The 16,825-nt window shown below is 44.7% G+C and overlaps 1 protein-coding gene across 14 annotated transcripts in view; it reads right to left on the reverse strand.

The window, feature by feature from the left end:
• Positions 1 to 16,825, reverse strand: part of LOC116661562 — a 173,349-nt gene that overhangs the window by 68,982 nt on the left and 87,542 nt on the right. For 7 of the 14 annotated variants that reach the window (XM_032473938.1, XM_032473934.1, XM_032473933.1 and 4 more), the window contains exons 5-6: positions 10,341 to 10,551; positions 9,233 to 9,361 (exon numbers count right to left, since the gene is read on the reverse strand). The exons of the other annotated variants lie outside the window; for them this stretch is intronic. In XM_032473938.1, the coding sequence (XP_032329829.1) occupies positions 9,233 to 9,361; positions 10,341 to 10,551 (340 nt within the window). The remainder of the gene's footprint in view (positions 1 to 9,232; positions 9,362 to 10,340; positions 10,552 to 16,825) is intronic. 14 annotated transcript variants of the gene reach the window in all.

The raw sequence follows: 16,825 nt of genomic DNA on the forward strand, positions 1-16,825 counted from the left end.
GTGCCTCATCTGAGTCTGAGTGTCAGGGTGATCTCTGGCTGCCCGCAACTGGCCTGTGGACCTGGGGTGGTTGATGGTCCTGATGGTGATCCAGACCCCTAGGGCAGAAGCACTGGGAATGCGGACCTGCAGGGATTGGGGAGTTTGGAGGGTGCAGCTAAGCCCAGAGATGGAGAGCAGGCAGTTGGCTGTGTGCACAGGGCTGTGTGCATGGCGTGGGCTCAGCCCATGTGGGTGCAGGGACCTTGTTCATTCACACTGGGCAAAGGGAAGAGGGATGGGAGCTTTTAAAGTGTTCATGTTAGGAAGCCAAGGCTGGAGAACAAAGCAGGCAGCTTCGCTGGCCAGGCCACCTTGGAACCCGCCATGTTGCTGGTCCCTTGCATCAGGGGAGACTGACTGTTGACTGGCCTATGAGATGTCCCTTGCCATGGTATGGTTTACAGGCAATTGAAGGGACTTTGACTGCAATTTTAATCACCAATAATTGTTACTTTCTCTGCAGGAGATCAAGTCCACATTCATGGTGAACCTGGAAGGACTCCTGCCTGAACCCCAGCCTGGGGCAGAGGAGGACCCACCTGTAAACATCCTCTTACCTCTCACCAAAAGGCACTGTAATAGAAAAGAACAGATCTGAATCCATATTAGATCTGTTCCTTTTCCTTTAAACCTGTCTTCTGTTATCTAGGCTTATTCTTGCTAGCTCTGCACCTTTTGTAAAACAATGTTGCCTTTAGCCTGAAATATGCATGAGAGCCTAGTCTCAAGGCTCTGACCTTTAAGGATATTAACACTTTTGCCCTCCTATAAAGATAACAAGTTGCAGGATAGAACATAACCTTTGCTTTCTTCGAGGTTTTACAGGGATACCATGATCCGACCCACGTGGACCACTGCAAAGGATTCCAAGAACAAAGAAATCCTACACCAAGAAGTTTGCAGCAACGAACCACAGCCCCTCCCCTTTTCAATAGAAAAGGAACCTGAAGTCTGACATGGGGAAGATGGTTCTGCAGGACTTAGTCTACCATTTTTTTGGTCTATAGCTGTCCATGTGGGTCAGGCCATAGTGCCCCTGCAAAATCTCTAGCAAAACAAGTTATTTTCTATTCGGCAACTTATTGTCTTTATATCAGTGCAAAAGTGTTAATATGCTTAAAGGTCAGAGCCTTGAGAACAAGCTCTTTCATTTACCAGAGTGGCTAAAGGCAACATTGTTTTACAAAAGGTTCAGAGCCAGCAAGACTGAGCCTAGAAGACAGGGCACAGGGTTAAAGACAAAAGAACAGATCTACTATGGAGTCAGGTTTGATCTTTTCTATTAGAGTAACATCTAGTTATATGTTTTAAGTTTACAAGAATAAAGTTTAGCCTTTTCCCATTTAAAATTCTGCAATTCAGGAGCATTAAGTGCACTCATAATGCTGTGAGACCAACACCACTGTTTGGTTTCAGACTATTTCCTTCCTCAAAGTAAAAACTTGTATTCAAAGCACAGCCCACATCCTCCCTCCCCCAGCCCGTGAAAAACCCCAATCCCCTTTCTCTTTCTGTGTCTTTACCTATCCTAGAGGTTCCCTGTTAATGAAATCATATAAAAGGTGGATTTTTGTGTGTGCTCACATACCTCAAGAGGGGACTGGTGATTTTTTTTGTGTGTGTTTACATGAATTAGCATGTTTGCATTTTGAAAGGAAAAATCCAGATGGATTAAAGATGATATGTACAAAATAAAGCCCTTTTAATAACTCTGTGCATCATCTGGGGGTAGGCACTGCTGTTCTAATTATGAAACCAAAGCCAAAAGGGAGATGCTTAGCTCTTTCTGTGGTGAAACAAATCAAACAAAACCAAAAAACAAACAAAGGCCAGGAAAGACAGCTGGAAAGCCAAACCACAACGTGGAAAAAGCTTTCCTCATGACCCAAGGTCAGAGAAAGATTTCATATCCCTGTGGGCCAAAAACCTCATGAAACCCAGTGTTCTAAAAAGAAACAGAACACACACAGGCAGTTCTAATGAGAGGCAGTGCAGGTGGCCAGTGTGCTCGAGATGCTCAACCTCTCAGGTGAGGACACAGGCAGATGGACACACTGTGGCGGCAGCACTGGTCACCATCGCACTGGCAGGTCTTTAGCCTGGTGACAACGTGAGGAGGCAGAGGCCCCAGCAGGTCCCCTGGAGGGAAGAGCGAACAGACGCTCCTCTCCAGGGGAACAGTGTGCAGGACGCATCAAAGGGCCACAGGTGCATCCCTTCCCCAGCGGTACTGATCCTTAGAGCTGATCCCACCAAAGTGTTTGCCCAACTTTCAAAGATTTTTTTTTTCTTCAGTAACATGAATACCATATAATATGTCATCAAGGCATTTTCAGAAGTGATCTGCCCTGGGTCCTAACAATACACACACATGAAAACACACATATACACGTAAACATATGCACACATACATACAGGAAAGAGACAGACAGGCTGAAACACAGAGAGGCAGAGGGAGAGAGAGAAACAGAGACAAAACAGACAGAGAAGCACTGAGAGACAGAGAAAGAATGAACGCTGGAGCTGGGAATGTGTGGAAGTCATGCACGTTTCCACAAGTCAGTCTACATGTCAGAACCTGGTCCCAATGTCCACCCACCCTGCAGGGGAGGGTGTGGGGATCACACAAGAATGTGTGACCAGAAGGCAAGCAAGCAGGGAGACACTGTGGGGCAGCTCACCCTAGAGGCCCAGATGAGACACTGAGCCTAAATCTGAACATGACAGAATGACTTAGGAGGTTGTATGCCAGAGTGGACAATTTCAGAATTGTATTTAATTTCAATCTGGGGACAGGGAGCTGGGAAGCAGGCAGCAAGAAGTGTGACTTTTCCCATTCCTCAGGGCAGACCCCAGCCTGTGTAGGTTGTGCTCTGCACTTTGCCAACCCTGTGTGGTATCCTTCATTTGCTAGGTCTGTGCACGAGCTCCCTGTGATCCCAGCCCATGGGGGTGACATATGCAGTGGACATTTATGTGTCTATGGACTTATGGCTTACCTAGGAATCAGGGGCCTGAATGATGCGCTCTGCACTGATGGGGGACTGGGGAGACACTGAAAGGCTCGTGGCTTGTCCAGGGTGACAGCACTGCTGATGGGGGAGCCGGGTCTGAACCCAGCTGTGTCCTCAGAGGTGTGTCCAGAGCTGGTGTCCTGGCTGCATCCAGGTCTCCCCAGGGCTAAGGGCTGAGCTGAGTTGGTGTCACTGTGTGTGGACACGGCATGGGGTGGGAAGTGAGCCATTGGCAGCCCAGAAATGCCCTTGGGGAGCTTTGTGTCAGGAGGAAGCTTGGGGAAGGGGACCCCAGGAAGTGACCTCACAATAGAGCTCAACAGAGCTTGGAACCTAGTTCCAAGTTCCAAGACACCGACTTTGTAGAGGAGCCCCCTACTCAGCTCACTTGGGTGGTCAACTCAGCGCAACTCAGAGATGTTCTGCTGCATCTCAACACCCGAGGCGCGGCCTGTGGAATGCTTGCAACAAGGGACTGTATCATCGGTGCTGACACTGGGTGAATCCTCACCCCGGGCGCCTCTGGCCTTTTGGCCAGAGGGACCCAAAGGTAACACAGGGAGCCCCAGGGCAGGCTTACCGAGGCCGTGCGAACACTCAGATCCCACCTGGGTAGCCCCACAGCCCTTTCCTTGCTCCTAGGAGGCTTGCGTGGTGAGGTCAGGGGTCTGGGGGTATGGCAGTGACAGAGGCAGGTGTATGGGACCTGCCCAGTATACTCTGCTCTGGTCATCTTGATCCCATCTCCCACTCAGACAAGCCTGGAGTCTGCGAATACAATTCTTCAACTTCTTGCTTATGAAAATGCTAAGGAGGACTGCAAAAAGGCTATCGGTCCCTTTAAAGGGAAGGCTCCATTGGCTGAATATATAAAATTGTGCCAGAGAGTGGGAATAGAAAGTTTTACGGCCAATAAGATGTTGTAAGCCATGGCAAGATTGAAACTAGGAAAAACTTTTCAAGGCAAATGTTTTAATTGTGGAAAAATTGTTGATACAAAAAAGGAATGAAGAAATACAAAATAAAAGGCTGCACCAGAAAATTTTACAAGAAATAAAAAGGAAAAATCTCCTGGAGTCTGTCCAAGATGTGAAAAAGTAAATCACTGGGCAAATCACTGTAGGTCTGTGTTGCATAAGGATGGGACAATGCTTCAGGAAAGCTTCAAAAGGGGCTTGCTCCCAGCCCCATGACAAAAGGGAGCGTTCCCTGTAAATGCCAGTGCAAACAAAGATTACAGCACAATGTCATGGAATTATTCCCAGCAACCGCAGGGAGTGCCTCCATCAATATCCCCTGTTTAAATTCACTTATTCTTATGCCAGGAGAGGAACCATCATTAATAGAAACAGAAATGTATAGACCTCTTCCTCCTGGGACAGTGGGCCTGTTATTAGGAAGATCTAATTTAACTTCTCAAGGTGTCCGGGTTCATACTGGGGTGACAGATAGTGACTATACAGGAGAAATTAAGGTCATGATGTCATCTATAAAGCCATGAGAAGCAGAAAAAGGAAATAAAACTGCTCAGCTGCCGCTGCTGCCACACTACCCTGCAGGAGTCAGCAACAGTGTGCGAGGAAACGAAGGGTTTGGAAGGACAGGAAAGGTGAGGGTGTTTTTAACCAAAAAGATTCTGGATTCACATCCTGTCTGTAATGTGAAAACACAAGAAAAATCTTTCAGAGGCTTAACTGATTCTGGAGCGGACATTTCTATCATTAATTTTACTCACTGCCGAGTCGATGGCCAACACAGCCAACAAATATTGATGTTGTGGGTCTAGGGAGAACCCAGGGATTAAAATGTAGCAGTCTGATCCTTGATTGTCGAGGCCCTGATGGTCAGACAGCTAAGATACAACTTTATATTGCTGACTTGCTGATAAATCTATTGGGGAAAGTCTTATTAAAACAATGGAAAGCTAAAATTTACATTCCTCTCCCAATCTAGTCAAATAAGCCAAGCAATGATGACACATCAAGGCTACCTACCTGCTATAGGATTGGGGAAAAACAATCAAGGAATGTTAAGCCCAATAGAGCCTAAAATAAATAAAAACAAAAGATATCCCATGTTCCTGGATTCAAAGAATCAGTATTGTTAAAATGGTCACACTGCCCAAGGCAATCTACAGATTTAATGAAATCCCTATCAAATTACCCAGGACATATTTCACAGAACTACAACAAATCTTAATAAAATTTATATGGAACCATAAAAGACCTAGAATTGACAAAGCATCACTGAAGAAAAAGAAAGAAGCTGGAGGAACAACCCTCCTAGACTTCAGACAATACTATAGAGCTACAGTAATCAAAACAGCATGGTATTGGTACAAAAACAGACATATGGACCAATGGAACAGAATAGAGAGCCCAGAAATGAACCCACACACTTTTTATTAACTAATCTTTGACAACGGAGGCAAGAAAGTACAATGGAAAAAAGACAGCCTCTTCAGCAAATGTTGTTGTGAATACTGGACAACAGCATGTAAAGCAATGAAGCTAGAATAGAACACTCCCTTACACCATACACAAAAATAATCTCAAAATGGATCAAAGACTTAAACATAAGACAAGATACAATAAACCTCCTAGAAGAAAATCTAGGCAATGCATTGTCTGACATACATCTCAAAAATGTTCTCCTAGGGCAGTCTACCCAAGCAATAGAAATAAAAGCAAGAATAAACAAATGGGACCTAATTAAATGCACAAGCTTCTGCACAGCAAAGGAAAGCATAAGCAAAACAAAATGAAAACCTACGGAATGGGAGAAACTTTTTGCAATGATGAAACCGACAAAGGCTTGATCTCCAGAATATATAAGCAGCTCATAAGGTTTAATATAAAAAAAAAAAATCCAAAAATCGGCAGAAGACATAAACAATCAATTCTCCAAAGAATAAATACGAATGATCATTAGACACATGAAAAAATGCTCAATTTCACTAATTATCAGAGAAATGCAAATCAAAACTACAATGAGGTATCACCTCACACCAGCCAGAATGGCCATCATTCAAAAGTCCACAAATGACAAATGTTGGAGAGGCTGTGGAGAAAAGGGAATCCTCGTACACTGCTGGTGGGAATGCAGATTTGTGCAGCCAGTGTGGAAAACAGTGTGGAGATTCCTCAAAAGACTAGGAATCGACTTACCATATGACCCAGGAATCCCACTCCTGGGCATATATCCGGAAGGAACCCTACTTCGAAAAGACGCTTGCACCCCAATGTTCATAGCAGCACTATTTACAATAGCCCAGACAGGGAAGCAGACTAAATGCCCATCAACATATGAGTGGATAAAGAAGATGTGGTATATTTATACAATGGAATACTATTCAGTCATAAATATGACAACATAATGTCATTTGCAGCAATATGGATGTTCCTGGAGAATGTCATTCTAAGCGAAGTAATCCAGAAAGAGACAGAAAAATACCATATGAGATCACCCATATGTGGAATCTAAAATGAAAAGAAAAGAACAAATGAATGTAAATACAAAACAGAAACAGACTCATAAACAAAGAATGCAAATTTCTGGTTGCCAGGGAGGAGGGGGGTGGGAAGGTATAGACGGGGAGTTTGAAATTTGTAGATACTGACAGGTATATATAGAATAGATAAACAAGAACATACTGTATTGTACAGGGAAATATATACAAGATCTTGTGGTAGCTCACAATGAAAGAGAATGTGACAATGAATATATGCATGTTCATGTATAACTGAAAAATTGTGCTCTACACTGGAAATTGACACAACATTGTAAATGATTATAACTCAGTAAAATAAAATTTAAGAAAAAGAAAGAAGAATCAGATAACTAAATGCTTATTTAGCACACACTGAATTCTGCTTCGGGAAAGGGAGTGGTATTCAGCATTTAATCTGAAATTGATAATACTCCTGAATATAAACAAAAGACATAGGCTCATGGAAACAGTAGTGGAAAGAATCTAGGTAAGCCTCTTTATTTTACAGGAGGGGAGGCTGAGACGCAGCATCTGTTCTTCTGGCAATCAGCAGCAAAGCTCTCCTAGTCCTCATGTCTTGCACTATATCAAAAACCAACAGATCTGTACTAGTCCTATATTCATAAAAGTCACTTCTGCATTTTTCCAACAGTAGGTAATCTAAGTGTCTTGCAAAATACTTCCCAAAGAGTCAGGAAATCACACCAGTTTGCTGAAATACAAAAATATTTAGTTACATATTAAAACAGCTTGAACTTTATTCTCTCTATTTAAAAAGTGACATGTCAAATCAATGTTTTGATATTTTAAAACCTATTAAGATTACAGAAAAAAGATCAAAATTTTCTTCAATCACAAAAGATATAAGGTTATTGCCTGAAAATATTTAGTGTTGAATTTTCTAAATTAATGGTTCTGGTCAGATTCCTTCAAATTTAAAAGTTCTAGTGGATGGTTACATGGCAATACGAATTCTGAGTTGTAAAAATACACATTCTATGTAAATAATCTTCAAGGTTGTCTGCTTAGGACACTTTAACTAGTCCCTATCTTACTAGAATGACATTAATTTCATGAAAAATTCATACTGCACTAATCAAGTCTGTCTGGTCTTCCTCATAAATTCCTGATGTAGGATGAGGCTGCCGCCACAAACTGCCTCAGCTTGAAAGTAACACCCAAGGTGAAGCAGCGGATACACATATGTATTCATGATGTCACCTCCGTTCACAGGTCTGGGCCCTTTACTACCTGAAGGGGGGTGAAGTCACCACCCGTGGCAGTGACGGAAGTGCGGCTCTTCCAGGTCTCACCTGGGCTTCACTGTTTCCCCACAGACTGTCTTCAATGATTAAAAAGCTCTCAAGGTTTTTACTCCATGCAAAACTAAATAAAGACATTTCTGCAGACAGAGCCTTTTTCAGGCTTAAACCTTTTTCACGTACACTCAGCAAGGGGGAAAAAAAAACATGACTCTGCCTCACTGCCCACATGAGTAGAACGGCCTCAGCACATGAGGACTCTTCACATTGCAGGGTGACAACAAAACAAAGCCACCCACAGCAACAGACACTCCCAGAGAGAGGGAGCAGAGGACCGGGGGCTTAGAAAGCTGGAATGTCCTCCCAGAGACAGCAGAGAATATGGCAAGGGATAAACACAGTGGGGGGAACACTGACGGGAGGGACCTCAGCTCAGTATCAAGCCCAGGAAAGGGGGAACAGAGACATCTAGACCTGCTCTCCTCTATCACATCTCAGGCTGCCTCTTCCCTCTCCAGTAGCTGAGACCCCACTGAAACCACTAGAATGGTCTGAGGAAGAATGATGAACCTATCTTCAAGAACCATCAGATTCATTGGGTACAAAAAGTGCACCCAGGTTCAGACCGCGCGGCTTCAGTGGTGGTTTATAAATGTTCTCTGCACCACTTGTTGGTGGTGGGGGATGGAATAAATCAGGGAAAAGGAAATTTAAGGCATTTCCTCATCTAATACACATCTACTACCAGAGGCTTTCTCCTTGGAGGGAATAATCCATAAAAAAAATAAATAAAAACTCATGGATTAAAAATCACCTAGCAGCTCTGTGTCTCACCTGGATCTCCGCATTCTGTTATTACCTTTGCAACCTGTGCGATATGACAGCTATGTCCTGAACCTTTTAAGGCAATTTCATTCATTAGGGGCCCAAAGGGTCAAAGTCATTCAGCTATCATTTGCAGGTCATCTCCTGAAAAAAAACTCTTTGGTGTCTGCAGCTGCTAATGAACATAACCAAATCTAACTTCACTCAGTAAGAGAAATTAGTCAACCAGGAAAAAAAGCAGCAGCCCCCAGTCCTTGAATCAGCTGTTAAAACTGACATCTGGGATTAACATCAGCAAATACACAGGATGAAAATAACCCAGAAGTTCAAGGTCGATCTACCATGAAATGTTATGTATCTGTTCCAGAAATCAACCAATGACTGTAATCCATTATTATCATTCAATAAGACTCAATAAGATCGATGCATATTCAGTAAAATCAGAAGAAAATATCTCATGCGTAGGATTCTTGACGCAACGGATTTTATACTTTATTTAAACATTAGTCAAGCTTAACTCAGAGGGGACAATAACAAATTACTCCTGCTTGCTGAAGGACTGACAACGAGCCCAGGACAGAGGCACGGGCAAAGCTTACCTGGGCGGTGTCTGTTGGTTGCCTCGGCAGGAAGTGAGCTGCCCTGGAACCTCTGAGCCCCAGCTTGGCAACAAGTCTCAGCAGGATAATGACAGATGACAGAGGCCGAACACAGCACCTCAGGCTCAGCTGGGCGTTAAAATGAAAGTACAATGAACAAAATTACGGCCCATCCTCATCTCAGTCTGCAGTGACTAAGAATTATTTGGACAGTCTGATTACGTGGAAATGCCAATTTTTCCCCCAAAGATCAAACCCACAGATCTCTGGTTTTGTTACAAACAGGAACATGCCAACTTTTCTGCTCTGCATGCACGTGTCAAGGCTGGCAACACGGAAGAATCTCACGATGCTCAGGGTTCCACTGAGGGACTGAGCCCACATGTGAAACAGGCCATTCATTTAACCAAGAATCTAATGTGCGCTCTGTGGCAGGCTCTGGGCCAGATGCTGCCCCTGCAGAGAGATGGATTGAGCAGGAATGACCCCGAAATGAAAGTGTTTTTAAATAATACCACCTGAAGCAGGACCAGAATACTTTTCCACCTCCTTCACCCTAAATTCACCTGCCCCACCTGGAATAAATATCTAACTGGCCTGCCTCCTTCTCAAAGGTGGCCACAGTTAGTAGCTACAACCTTTTGCTCTCCTCTCACTGCCAGTTCCACCCTGAGAACCTTACGCAGCCACACGCCTGACAAGCTGGGCTACAGTCTTCATCTGTATTCTTTAGCTCTGCGGGCCTCAACTTTTTGGTCTTAGATCTCCCTGACACTCTGAAAAATCACTGAGGATCTCAAAGAGTGCTTCTGTGTGTGTGTGCAGGTTACACTTACAGATACTTACCATATTCAAAAGTAAAACTAGGGAAGAGGGATATGGCTCAGGGATAGAGCACATGCTTAGCATGCAAGAGGTCCTGGGTTCAATCCCCAGTACCTCCATTAAAAAAAATGAAGAAAAATAGAGAAGGATTTAAAACTTTATGTATTCATTCTTATTAAAATAATAAGCCCATTAAATGTTAAATTTTTATGAAGGATAACTATTTTCCAAAACAAAACACCAGAAGAGTGGCATCGTTTTACAGTTCTACAAATTTCCTTACCGTCTGGCTCAACACAAGTGAGCCGGGTCCCCGCAAGCACTTCTGCCCTCCGTCTGCTGTGGTGTCGCACGTCGTGGAGCCCCCGGGAAGCTCCACTGTACCTTTCCAATGGACTGCAGGTGAGAGGCCAAGAACACAGGACACCGTTCTCTGCAGGAAGCTGACAGCCCGTCACCACCCTGTGGGTCAGGGTCCCGGGTGTGTTCTCATCCTGGAGAAGTGCCCAATCTCACAGCTACCCTCCAGCCATCAGTCACGAGGATTTACAGACTTCTCTTTCAATACAACATACTCAAGCTCCCATCATTTCCTTTTCTCATTCAGCTTAATTATTTTTACATGTTTTCTCTTTTCTTTTGCATTGATTTCTTCTCTTTCCCACTTTTATTTCTCTCTATTCTTTAAGAAGCCAAATTAGGAAATGTAAGTCCATTCAAGAATCTCTTCTACTTAGTGTGTACTACAGCTCGTTGTTAAACTTCTATCAGAGAATTTTGTTACTTCACTCTGACCCGTATTTATCCTAACTGGCCGGCAGGCCCTCTGAGCTGACAGCTTCTTTCAGCAAAGAGCCCCATTTAGACCTTACTCCCAGGGCATTTATTAACAAGCACTTAGGGAACATCTACAACACGCTAGATGATGGAGACACATGGACCGTGCCTCCCGCTCCCACCTCCAGGAGACAGTCCCTGCAGGAGAAAACCGTGTCACAAGCACCTCAAACACAGAGGGAGACTGGCAGACCCCACTGCGGGGCAGGCGCAGGAGAGGCTGTCCTTTGAGTTTTTTTTTTTTTTCCAGTGTTTTATAATTGAGATATAATTCACATATAATAAAACTCACCCACTTAAAGGGGTACGATTCAGCAGCTTTCTCTATATTCACGGTTGTGCAGCCCTTAGCATCATCTATCTCCAGAACACTCCATCACCCCAAAAGAAATCCCCTGTCCATTAGCAGTCACTCCCCATCCCCCTGTCCAGCCAGCCCCTCGCAAGCATCATCTGCCCTCTGCCTCTGCATGTGCCTATTCTGGACATTTCAGATCACTAAAATCAACAATATGTGGCCTTTTGTGTCTGGTTCCTTTTACTTAACATGCTGTTATTAACGGTCATCCATTTCAAAGTGGTATTACCAACTTATTTTTTTTAAAGGTTATAGTTTATTAGAAGGTGATAAATACTATCAAATAGAGAGGAGTATAAGGGGTGGGGTTTCAAAGGGAAAAGGGCGGGTTGAGCCTTCAGGGTGGACTTCCAAGAGCAAGTGGCCTTTGTCATCTCCCCCCCTTTTTTTCTTTTTTATTCATTCTTATGTCTGAATAATATTCCACTACATGGAGATATTGTATTCTGTTCATCCACTCAGCCGCTACATATGGACAAGGTCTGGAAGAATGAGTGTGAGAGGTTCCTAACAAGAATTTCATTCAAAGCAAAGGGCAAGATGTGCTTTAAAAAAGCCAACACACAGAGGCACAAGGAAATTCAGCGCATTTCTGAGCAAAGGGCATGCTTGCTTCGGCAGGACTGCCGTGCAGGGCTGGGGCGGATATTGGCAGGAATCACGGTGAGGGAGTCACCTGAGAAGACTCCCCACTGCAAGCAGCTCAGCCAATTCTCCTCCCTCATCCTGTATTTTTAGAGCTGTGTTTCAAGGTTTTCTCTTATTTCAAGTAACAGCACTTTAACTACACATCTGATCATCTGCATCAGACCACCTTACCTCCAAGCCACAGAAAATCATTCACTGACAGGAGCAGCTTCAGAATAAATGGTGATGGACCAGGGAGTCCTGAAGCATCACGTCCTGCAGGCACAAACCCCCTCATGTTTCCACATGCGCCCTGGTGATGTCCAGAAAGTAAAATGCACAGAAATATCTCACTGATGGTGCACGAGATGTCTGCCCCAAAACTGCCCTGAAAGCATGCTGGCAAAGCACTACTCAACCCTCTCAGTACAAAAAAAAAAAAAAAAAGCAAAGAAGGCAAATTTAGACTCTACAATTGAAAACCAGCAACCATCACTGTCAGTATCTGAGCTGGAATTGTCCTGACTTCGAAAAACACTGCGTAGATATTTTTCAAATGTGATAGACATATAAGTATTTCATGTAGATGATATTACAGAAGGATTTTTCTTTTCAAAATTTCCAGTTGCAACATTAGCACAAGAATGTTTATGTTTCAGCTTTAATATCTATCTTCTACTTTCTTAACTTTTAACCTATTTTTTTATAAAAAGAGCTATGCTGCATATTATAAACCAACTGTTTGGATTCTGCAAAAAAGATCTTTACAAATTCACAATTTCAGAGCAAGCTTTAATGATGCTTTGAGAGCTGGGGCCTGGGGCACTCACTAACAGCTCTTTAAATACTGATAAGGATGTGCTATTAAGTAATGCAAAGGCTCTAATTCCGTGTCAACTCTGAAACCAAAGAAACTACACCGAAGCCTTACTTTATCATTTCAGAATATTCCTATTCTTTTGAATATTAAATTTCTTTAAAGATATTTTTGAGAAAAACAGCAGCTATATTCAATTTCCTTTCACCAAGAAAGCAATCTTTATCAAGAATAAAAACCCCTATGGAAATGCAAAAGATGGTGAATTTCTAGCTAAGTGAACCTGCAGATCTCAATACAAACTTAATCCTATCAGATCTCACTTGAACGAGCTCAACAAAGTCCTGGGCTACCCTGGAATTTAGCTCTTCTGTTCCAAATATTGGCTGAGCTAAGACCATCACACAAGGCAGGGAAGGAAAGAAGAGGAAAGTCAGCCTGGCTGCCACCATCTGCTTTCTTCCAGCCACAAGGCGCCGCGAGTGTGGCCCCGCTAACAAGCCCTCCCCATAAGTGTGAAGGAAAAGCCCAGCTGGGCTAACGAGCTAAGTCACAAATCTAAGTGTGATAAGTGTCGGTTTACTGATCTAAGTTCTGCCGGGCTAACTCGTAAATCTGAAGTTTAGTGTCAGTTTACTGGGCTAACAAGCTAACTCGTAAATCCAAGCTCAACAAGTGTCAGTAACGTGATCTGTTCCGAATTGATAAGCTCTAGTGTACTGATTCCTTGCTTTTTGTTGTTTGAGCCTTATTGGCTAATAGCCCATACTTGTAATTAACCCTATAAAACCTCATGTGCACGTCTTGGGGGCGCTCAGAGCTTCGGAGCAGAAGCCCTTCTGAGCCCGCCGGCGTAATACATCTGAGTACTCCAACCCTCCGAATGGTGCTTGTTTCTTGGCTGGCCTGTCATTTCCATAACATAAGGAAATATTACATCCACACTGTCCCTGTTGTCCCCACGCAGCCCTGACGCCCCTCTCCCACTGGTCGCCTCCCAGCCTGTGAGTGGTCTTCTAATGACCGTCCCACTCAGTGGCACCCACCCCCTCCTCCCCGCTACACACACACACACACACACACACACTAAAGAGAGCAATAGCGAGAGCGAGAGCGAGAGCGAGAGAGAGAAAGAGAGAGTAGGGGCAGCTTTCCCAAAGCACAAATTTGATTACATCACTCCTCCACTGAAACACTTCGGAGGTTCTCTGGTACAGTTCTGGCCCCACCCCCGCCCCTGCCTCTCATCGCCCAGCCTCACCGCAGTACCCAGGTCCCCAGTGACCTCAGGGGCCCCCTGACCTGATGCCTAGCTACTTCCCACCTGCCTCCAGGCTCATTCTGATTCTGTTTCTCAAGGAAACCTTCCCTGCCTCCAATCCCCGCACTTTGGTTTAGGTTTCCCTGCTGTGTTCCTAGAACATTCCAAGCTAAATCAACTTCTGACACTGCTAATCTCGCAAGAAGCAAGTACATTTTGCTTACTACTGTCGCTTCACCCCTCTCCCCTAGACACTTAGAAGTACCCGTGCTATGAATAAATGAATGAAGGGGTGGGACTCAAAGGGACAGACAGACCTGCTCTCACCGGTCCCGACCCCAACTTTCTGTAGAATATCAGAAGCAAAATCAGGAGTACCTCTCCTGAGGGTCACTTCCTGCTGACAACTTCACTACCTCCTCTGTCAGTTCTAGTAAAAAACAAGCTCCTCCAATGTCCTCCACCCCAGGCCCTCTCCAGTGTCCTCCCCAGCAGGGGCACCCTCCACCCTGGACTGCACAGGGCACTCTCCCCGAGTCCCCACCCACAAGCCTCCAGGCTTCTACCCGGTCTGCTCCTGCCACCTAAGCCACCCTCTTGACCCCTTCTCCTGGCTGATTCTTACTCTGTCCTCACAACTGAATGTAGAGTCCATTTCCTCTAGGAAGTCCTCTCTGATAATGTCCTTTAGCTCTTGGCTGGGCTCCCTCTACAGCAGCATTGCATAATGACCAACTGGGTGTTTGTCCACCTGCTCCTTTGAGAACACGAACTCTTGAAGGCCACGAGGGAAGGAGTGAGGGATGATAAGAGGGGTGGGAGAAGCAAAAAGCAAAAATCACACCCCAAGTTCCAAATTCAAGGAGTCTTTCTCAGAAAAAAGAATAAAATATTTCATATGTGTGCAATTTGGCTACTATTTTTGTGGCTTGTGGAAAGCCAGAGATTGGTGTTCTAGTCCAAAAACCAAGTTACATGCAAAGAAATGTATATACTCATATGCAAAGGAAACCACAGCTGCTCAACAACAGTTTGCAGTTAGAATTCAAAGGAATTTGATAAAGGTAATTTCTCTCTGTCTCCTTTTTTTTTTTTTTTTTTGGCAACATATAGTTTTAGAAGTATTTGCATGACTAAGTGATGACTACAGCCCTTGATTCTGCACTGGAGCATTTGGGGCCAAGAAACCCAAGATTACATGCACTGTGTAAATGCAATCACACCAACACACTGACAGGCGCCCTGGTGGTGGAGCTGATGTTCCAAAGCAGACAACCTAAAGTTCGAAGACAGCTATAAGTAGAAAGTAAGAAATGCAAAGTTCTGTACTAAATTTCATATGCTATTTGGGCCATTAACTGATAGTGCATCTTGTCTAATGAAACCCAAAAATAAACTGGCAACGTCGATTTTCTCCATCTGATCAGTTTATGCTAACATTGGATACAAAATCCTCACTCCATACGGAAAGCTCAGGCCTACGCTGCAGTAGAGTTACATCCCGCGGAAGAAAGCCAATCAAGGGAGAACTGGAGAGTTTCCCTTCAGAAGCTGCTAAGTCTGGTTTTGCACCTGTACGTCATTTGAAACCACATCATTGTCAAAGGACTAAGAACTTACATCTGTGGGGCGTAAAGCACTGCGGTGCTTCCAAACCATCAAAGAACACTGAGCTTTGTGAAACAGTCCTGAAGCACTTAAATCATACTTTTTCTGAAAGGCTCCAAAACTGACCCACTTCACCATTCCAAGTACAACAGGGAGGTACCGAAATTACTAGAAAAAACCCTCCCTTCAAGTCTGACAAGGCCCTGCTTGAATACTGCTACAGCATTTACTAGCCGCTAAATGGACCAATACCTTAATCCCTCTGAGAAGGCTTGCCAATCTGCAAAAGGGGGCTGCCACCGCCCTCCTGGGAGGCATGGATGTGAATGCAAAATGCAAGTAGGGCAGCCGACTGGTACCTGACACGGGGCCTGGCTAGTTTCCCTCTGCTGCCCTTCTCCCCATTTAAACTTGCACTGTTCCCCCAGTAAGGATCAAGTCCCCGGGACAGACTGCCCGATTCTTCTGTGTATCCCTGGATACATGCGTTACCCTTAGAAGGCCAGAAAAAGAACTGCCTCCTCCCTTGTCACTATCCGTGTTCTTACGAGTTTAGTTTTTTTTTTTTAAGTCTACTTGGCAGGGAGAATATTACAGAACTGCCCAACCACCATTCTCCAGGTTGGCTCCCCTCCCAATCCCTATCCCCTCTCACCTCAGATTCTCTGTCTGGTCGCCTTTTGTATGCGGAAAGCGGAAAGCGAGTCTGCTGGGGTGGGGGCTCCCCAGGCCTCCCTCCCTCCCTCACAGGTGAGTGTGACTACCTACACCCCACTCCCCACTGCATTTCCAGCTTCTGAGGAGGTGTCCCTCCCAGATCTTGCGGCTTCTGCATCTTCCTGAGATGCACATATGTACACGACCCTCCCTTCTGATTTCTTCCTGGGCGGCACCACCCCCTCCCCAGCCCCTTGAGGATAAGGGGCATTGCTCTGAAATTCTCAAACGCTGTTGACTGACACACCAAGGCAGCATGGTCTGGGCTTTTCTCCAGACCAGGCACAGTCCTGCCCTCCCTCAGCCTCAGTCTGTACCTCTCGAAGTGAGCCCATCCACATGCAAGGCTGTGAACACCAGCTAAGAATGACGACTCCCAATGTGTATCTCTAGTCTGGCTCCTTCACCTGAGCCCCAGTCTCATAGACCGGAGTGCCTCTTTGAATTCATAACTCGGATGACAACTGGCATCTTAAAATGCCTCATGTCCACCATTTACTATGGAATTCAACCCCTTGCAGGTAACTCCCGGGTTCCCATTTT

The sequence above is a fragment of the Camelus ferus genome, chromosome 35, assembly GCF_009834535.1.
Source record: "Camelus ferus isolate YT-003-E chromosome 35, BCGSAC_Cfer_1.0, whole genome shotgun sequence".
Taxonomy (NCBI): Eukaryota; Metazoa; Chordata; class Mammalia; order Artiodactyla; family Camelidae; genus Camelus; species Camelus ferus.